The sequence below is a fragment of the Petaurus breviceps genome, unplaced genomic scaffold (genome assembly GCF_028583685.1).
Source record: "Petaurus breviceps papuanus isolate PSGF00001 unplaced genomic scaffold, PetGlider_PUasm1.0 173, whole genome shotgun sequence".
In the NCBI taxonomy this organism is placed as follows: Eukaryota; Metazoa; Chordata; class Mammalia; order Diprotodontia; family Petauridae; genus Petaurus; species Petaurus breviceps.
The window spans coordinates 301568-309279 of record NW_027185759.1 but is presented as its reverse complement, the minus strand read 5'-3'; the positions used below and the strand labels follow the sequence as shown (position 1 = coordinate 309279).

Sequence of the window (7712 nt, the reverse complement as noted above, 5' to 3'; positions counted from 1 at the left end):
CACACACACACACACACACTCACACGCTCACCCACTCACAAGTGCTCACACACACAGAGGACCTGGAGCTTCCAGATATTCTTGCTCTCCTGGGCGATCTTGTTGACAGTCTCGCCCATCAGAGCGATCAGCATGTTGAGCAGCAGAATGTAGGTCAGGATGACATAGGACAGTAGCAGAAGGATGAAGACGGCCTTGAAGTCATAGTTCTCAGTGAACTCCAGGTCCCCCATGCCAATGGTGAACTTGAAGAGCTCCAGGCACGTGGAGTACAAGCTGTTGTAGGAACTGGTGCATGGCTTGCAGCTGGCAGAGCGGCGGCCCCCTTGGCAGGTGGTCTCTGTGCTGTTCTGTCCGTCCTCGATCAGCGTCACCACCGCTGAAGGCGCCCAAAGGAGTCAGGGGGCTGTGACTGAACACCCCCCACCCGCCACCACCACTGCTGCCACTGAGGCTGGCCTTCTCCCAACACCCAGGGGCAGACCTAGCATTCCTGTCCTGCCTTGCCTGCATCAGGGAGGGACCCCCTGTGCCCACCTCTCAGGGCCCTCTGGAGATCCACTCACCTGTGGAAAATCCAAACAGGAAGACCATGTAGACAAACATAAAGCGGCACAGGTCTCTCAAGATCATCTGCAAGGAGAGGCGAGTCTGGTCAGTGGGCCCCTGGCCTGGGAGGCTGCCTCCCAGCTGCCTCTGTCCTGTCTGGCCTCTTCTTTAACTTCCTTAACATCCCCAGATGTGCTGCTGACTGCCAGCTTCCTACACCCACTCCCATTGGGGAGACCATGCAGCACCTGAAAGATGGCTGGCCAGTGTCAGGGGTCAGTCTTGGGGCCCCCTGGCAGCCATCTCCCACCCCAAAGGCAAGAGCTCCTCGCTGCCTCTGAGCAGAAGAAACGGTAGCCTGAGCCCCCGCCATGCCTAACTTGTTGTCTGCCGTACATTGTATCCAGTGTGTTCTTGTATCCTTTCCTTGGCAGGTAACCTTGAACCCCCTACTATGCCAGTTTCATGTTTGTGGTACATTGTATCCAGTGTGTTCCTGTATCCTATACAATGTTCCAATGATGGCACGGTTTTAATGGAGACTCTTTCTAAGCCCCAAGGCAATAGAATGGCCGTTCAGGTGCAGGTGGAGCCCCCTCTGCCGATTTGAGAAATTGAAATAAAAGAAAAAATGAGGAGCCCGGTCCCAACAGCTCTGAGCCCCCACTTAGGAAAGTTCCTCCCATCTAGGCGGTCAGGATCTTTGCCTTACTTTACATTCTATTTGTCTTTAGCTAACCTCCAACGTTTTGTGGTTGGGAGCACATTCAGGTTACTGAAACTTTGGGGGAAAGAAGCTAGCAGAATATGCAGGGTCTGTTGAGAGGCAGGCTGTGGAATGGGATTTCCCTCCAGTGCCTGAGCTGGTAGGGCTGTCTGAGGCCACAGTGCTTTCTTCTCCCTCTCCTCTCTTCTCACAAACAGATCAATTCCATTTTCTCTTCTCACCAGCTGCCCCTTGCTGGCAAATTCTTTCCTGCCCAGCTTTGGATGTGAGCACTCCTTCTTCCCCTAATCCCCAATCTTTCCTCACTGGCTCCTTCCCTACAGCCCACAAACATGCCTAAGTCTCCCCCATCCTGATAAAATTCTCTCTTGGATCTTTCCATCCCTGTTAGCTATCATCCTATAGCTTATCTGGCTAAAGTTTCCAATAGGTCCCTTCATTGTCTCATTGTCTCCCTCTGCTTGAACCCCCTACAGTCTGACTTCTGACCTCCTCATTACACTGAGACTTCTCTCTAGAGTTACCAGTGATCTCTTACTCACCAAATCCAGCAAAGCTTTCTCAGCCCTCATTCTCCTCAGATTCTCTGCAACCTTGGACACCCTCTCCTCCTGGAGACTCTCTTCTCTCCGGGCTTTCAGGATATGCACCCCTCCCCCCTTCCTGATTCTTCTCCTTCCTCTCTGCCTGTTCCTTTGCCTCCTCAGCTGGAGCCTCCGACAGATCACTCCCTAACCATGGGTTAGACCTCAGGTTCTATCCTGAGCCATCCACTCTTTGACCTCTATAGTAACTCACTCAGGGATCTCACCAGCTTCCATGGATTATCTCTATGCTGATGATTCTAAAGTCTACTTTTCTTGCCCCAATCTCTTTGTTGACCTCCAATTTCTCTTCAGACATCCTGAACTGGATGTCAGCAGACATCTTAAGCTCAACATGTCTCAGACTAAACTCATTATTTTTTTTAACTTTTTCTCTTCCTGAGTGCCCTATTTCTGTAAAGGTTAAACATTGAAGATGCCATCGTCACCCACTGCCTCTCAGGTTATTATCAGTTGTCCTGGCCTCTGTCTGGCCACTGCACTTTTATGACTCTGGAGGAAAGAGTGAGGCTGACAACTCTGGGTAGCTCGACCTCACTTCAATCCAATTCACTGGTGATGCCATTGGTCCTCTTTGAAAATGAAGGCTGAACAACAGCAAGATTTCTGCCAAGGATAGTGCCATCCCCCCAGTCACTCATACTCACAACCATGAGTCAAAGGGTCATCCTTGACGCCTCTCTTATGCCCCCCCCAACCTGCTGCCAATCCTGTCATGTCTACTTTCCTAATATTCCTTCTCTACACCCACTTCTCTCTGCTCCCATCTTGGGACCTGGGCACAGGTCTTCATCTCCTCACACTGGACTCCTGCCATAGCTGCTGGGGGTTCTGTCTGTCTCAGTGTCTTCCACTCCAGTCCATCCTTCACTGGGCTGCCACAAAGGTCTGACAATGCTGCCCCCCCCCAGTCAACTCCAGGAGGGCCCTCTTGTTTTCACAATCAAATGCAAAACCCTCTGTTTAGCCTTCAAGGCTCCCCACCTTTCCAGGGTCCTCACCACCCCCTTCCCACTTACTCTGATCCAGTGACACTAGACCCAGAGGAGAGAGTGAGACTGGTGACTGCACAGCCTCTCTCACTTAAAGTCATGGCATCATCTCCCTGAGGTCATGGTCCTCTGGGAGAATGAAGAAGACACCACAGCTTAACACAGTGTCAGGGTTTAGGAGGTGCTTAAGAAACGCTTCTTAACTGGCTGAAAGTCTGAGAATATAAATGTTATCACTGGAACAGCAGTAGCACTGTTCCCACACCTTGGGAGGAGTCATGAGAAGATTCTCCCTGGGGACTCTGAGATAGCCTTTCTTTGCTCTGATGAGCTAACATTTGGGAAGGCAGTGGGCGAACCACGGCCTGTGGGAACCAGAAAGGGTTGGGCCTTGCCAGCCCACACAGCAAGGTGGCCCTGGGGGCCCGAGAATGGCTGCTTTCATCCTTGTAACCCTTCTCCCAGAGATTGTTTTAAAGACCAAGTTACCTTGTCCTAACCACAGGGCAGAGGCAGTCAGAGGTCATAGGACCCTTGCTGTGGCCGTTTTACAAGGAATGGGGTAGCGTGGAAGCACAGGACCCCTGACTCCTCCTTTGCCTCTGGAGACCTATCAGGTCTGATGATGTTTTTGTCCCCTTCCTCAGACCCTCTGTAAGGAGGGAAGCAGTTACAAGGCAGCCAGCCATATGAGGCTCTGGACCGAGATCCCTGTGCCCTCTAGACTAGGCAGACCCAGAGCCTTAGTGCTCTAGAGAGGGACCCACCTTTTCGATCATAACCGAGTAGATCCCCATCTGCTGAAAGCCTCGGGTGTAGTATAGCATGTTGGTCCAGCCCATCGCCAGAGAGAAAACCATTGAGGCCACGTACTCCTTACAACGGCTGAAGTACAACACAACGGAAATCAGGAGAAACATGGACTGGACAAAACTGAGAGGCAGAAGACAGAGAACAGGAAAGCCTTCAGAGGGAGCCAGACACAGGCCCCTGCCCAGACTGTCTCACACAGCCAGCAGCAGAGTGACTTCTGCTCTGGGGCTCTCTCGACCCTGTCAGAAGCCCAGAGCTGGCCTGAACGCACCATTCAGGACAGTCAGGGACAATCTTGCCCTGCTCTTGGGGAGTCTGCGGGTCCCCCCTCCACCCCAGACCCACCTTCACCACCACATCTTCTAGAATGAGCCCAGGAACTTCACATAGGCACAGTGTAAACACAGACCATTTGCACATTGCCTCCACAATGGCTAGATGTGATGAAGACAAAGTGGGGCCATGGAAAAATAAACTATGCAGGCAAAAACCCCGAATTCAAATCCAGGCTCGTCACCACTAGCCTATAACATGGGAGAATCGTGCCTTGATCTGTGCCTGTCTCCTCATTTGTAAAGGGAAGAGCTCAGACACTACACCATGACTGTAAAAACAGACACTAGAAAAACCTGAAGGGCGGCAGGATTTCGGTCTGGGTCAGAGGTTAAAGGTCTTGTCCTTTCGGTCAAGCAGAAAGCTACTTGTGCCTTCGGTCAAAAATGCACCTATTCGAACTGATTCTGTTCAGGGCTGGCCATGATCATGGGGGCTGCGGGCAGGAGCTGGGGTGCCCAAACAAAACACCTCCATATTTAACATCTTTATCCCAAGGCTGTGGCATCCTTCCAACTCCAGCCAGATCCTGTGTCTTGCAAGCAGCAGCACCCTGAGGTCATGGAGAGCATTGTTTCCACCCCAGAGCATCATGGACCCAGAGAATATCAGAGCTGAAAGACCCTCATGTGCACCTTAGCCTGGACCCCTGCCCCCAGCCTTGGTCAGGACCACTGAGGCCTGGGCTGCTTCCTGAGACCCCTGAGAATAGACACTGTCTGCTTGCCTTCCTACTTGGAGATCTCAGCCTGGGAGGCCCTGCGCAGGCAGGTGGCCACAGTGCCTTCTCCTTACTCTGGAAGCAACCAGTGAAGGGGCTTAGCCCACGGTCTGTGAGCTCAGCATCATTTTAATGAGTGCATCCTGGGGGACAGGCAGGATGAAATCAGCCTCTGCCCCCCACCTGCCCCTGCCTCCAGCCTTTGGGAGAAGTAAGTCTCAGGACAGAACCTCAGGGTTCAGCCCAAGAGACTGGAGAGGGAAATCACCCAGTTCAGAAGAGGCAGAGCTCACGCTTGAACTTGGCGCATCGGCCAGGCCTGGTCACCTCCCCCTGCACCACTGTGCTTGAAAGATGCCGGTGGGGGTAGGGGCCAGTCAGGCCCTTGGGTCCCGGCAGCCCCTCCTAGCCCCACCCCAGTGCGGGGCAGGACTCACAAGAGAACCTCGCTGTAGCTGTCCACAAAGAGAGTCTTGAGGGAAGGCCTCCGATGCAGGAAGTACTGAATCTATAGGGCACAGAGACGGCCAGTCAGCCTCTGTCTGTATCCCCACATCCATTCTAGCCATTCTAACCACACAGTGCCAGCAGCTTCCTCAGTGTGGGAGAGCCCAAGCCACCTGGCCAGCTGGAGCCGCGTGGCCGGGGGTGGGGGGGGGGGGTGCCCCCTGCATCCGCATATCTGAGACTCAGGCCTTGGGCGCTCTCCCTCCCTCCTCACCCTACTGCCTTCCCAAATCAGCTTAAATCAAACCTTCTGCCAGAGCCCTAGCTCTTCCCTGTCCCATCCCCTCCCACCATGGCCAGCACCTTCCCCCTGAGACTTCCATCACATGTGGTCACCCCCATTGGACTGGGAGCTCCCTCAGGGCAGGGCCTGCCTCTGAACTTTCTCTGCATCTGAAGCACTTAGCACAGTGTCTGGAACCCAGGAGATGCCTGTTTGCTGACTGACTCGGTGAGTACCCACCCCACATCCAGCCCCCTCATTTCCCAGCTGAAGGGACTGAGGCCAAGAAGAAGAAATGCCAATATGCAATGCCACCCAGGTGGCCTGACCCCATCACTGGGAAGCTGTGGGCACAAGGCTTTTGACTTTCAGAGATGCTTAGTGGTCAGGAGATAATACTCACCCCTCGGAAAAAGAAATAGACGCCCCCTAAAACTGACAGCAGCTCTCCTGTGACTCGGAAATAGGCACCAGTGGTATAGTCAAATGTAAAGGGAGGCTGTAAGACAAGAGGGGGAAGGGGCATCAGTGGGGCTGGCAGGGGAGGGCAGTGGGGGAGGGCCGGGTCAGCACCCTCTTCATGGACAAGTCCCTACCCCCCCAGGAGTAGTGAGTGCCAGAATTAAAGACCAGGACCCCCGGGGATCTGCCTGGCTGATGCCCATGCAGACCCCCATCCCAGGTGGACCCAGAAGGCCAGGATCCCCTGGGGAGCTGCCTGGCTGATGCCCATGAAGACCCCCCATCCCAGGTGGACCCAGAAGGCCAGGGCCCCCCTCGGGAGCTGCCTGGCTGATGCCCACCTGTACTCCCACTCCCCAGGTAGGCCCAGACATACCCGGCCACCCACAGGCCGGTGGTAGGCAGCGCATGTGAAGATGACCATGTACATGGAATAGACAAAGAAATTGAAGTAGAAGATACGTTTCACAAATCGATCCCACTTGTCCTGCAGCAGGCGGTTCAGGGGCTCTACCAACAGCATGTCATGGCGGTTCTGAGAGAGCAGGGAAGTGGGGGGTGCTGTCACCTGGCTGCCCTTCCCCCAGCTTCCCCCAGTTCCAGCTGCCATCACCACCATGAAGTCAGGCCCAGGGCAGAGAATCAGGGACCAAAGAGAGCTTAGAGACCACCTGGACCAACCTCTCCCTTAACACCTGAGGATATCGAGGCCTAGGGCATGAATGGGAGCTGCCCAAGTCACACAGGTAGCTGAAATGGGATTGGAATGGAGGCCTCGAAGGCCATACTCAGCTCTTCTTCCTCCTGCCCATAGGTAGAGCAGGCACCAGGTGGACCCCTGATTCATCCCTAGTGACCCCCAGGGACAGGGTCACCAGGTGAGTGGGGTGCTGGGGGACATACCAGAGACAGGGCTGAATTTGAGCACACAGGTATATACACACACCCACACACACACATGCACATGTGAACACCCTGCTCTCTTTCTGAGCATCAGTTTCCTCCTCCATAAAACAGAGCATTGAACAAGATTCAGTCCATTTTAAAGGATGTTGAGTAAGTAAATGCCTGCTGTATCTGTGTCTGTATCTATACCTTGATAATCATTTAGTATCATTTCTGGACCTTAATAAGAGCCAAAGCCTGAACTAATCAGACTGCTTTGCTCTGCTCTAAGGTTGACAATAAGTATTCTCCCTGTTTGTGACAGTATGTCTGCAATCAGAATAGTGGGACTTCTCTTATTGTGAGGGCCTCCTCCATGTGGGGGAAAAGCTCAGGTATCCTGGGATCCAGCTGGCACTGCTTTGTTAATTGTCTTGTCTAATTGTATAAGAAACTTATTCAACTAAGAAACTTCCTGTGTGAAAACATATGGAAACTATAAGTCTGAGGGACACAGACATCCTGAGATTATCCTAAAACATGTAAAAGAACATTGTCATTCTTGTATCAGGCAATCAGAACTTCGGTTCTGGCTCTATGTAGATGTATCTGCTAGCTTTAAGGGAATAAATGATATAAATGTATATCACTTAGCCTGCTTGTCTCCTTTAACCAGGATGACAACCTATACCCATTACCTAGGCCTTCAGCTGAACCTTTATCTATATCTGTGTCTATTTCTGTGTCTGTGTCTATGTCTGTGTCTATTTCTGTGTCTGTGTCTGTGTCTATGTCTGTGTCTATTTCTGTGTCTGTGTCTGTGTCTATGTCTGTGTCTATGTGTCTGTTTCTATGTCCGTGTCTGTGTCTGTGTCTATGTCTGTGTCTATTTATG

The 7712-nt window shown here is 52.6% G+C and overlaps 1 protein-coding gene across 1 annotated transcript in view; it reads right to left on the bottom strand.

The window, feature by feature from the left end:
- TRPV1 (transient receptor potential cation channel subfamily V member 1) overlaps positions 1–7712 on the bottom strand; it is a 27696-nt gene that overhangs the window by 10630 nt on the left and 9354 nt on the right. The window contains exons 7-13 of the mRNA XM_069083676.1: positions 6905–6922; positions 6309–6504; positions 5874–5969; positions 5178–5248; positions 3641–3806; positions 567–633; positions 63–379 (exon numbers count right to left, since the gene is read on the bottom strand). Of these exons, the coding sequence (XP_068939777.1) occupies positions 63–379; positions 567–633; positions 3641–3806; positions 5178–5248; positions 5874–5969; positions 6309–6504; positions 6905–6922 (931 nt within the window). The remainder of the gene's footprint in view (positions 1–62; positions 380–566; positions 634–3640; positions 3807–5177; positions 5249–5873; positions 5970–6308; positions 6505–6904; positions 6923–7712) is intronic.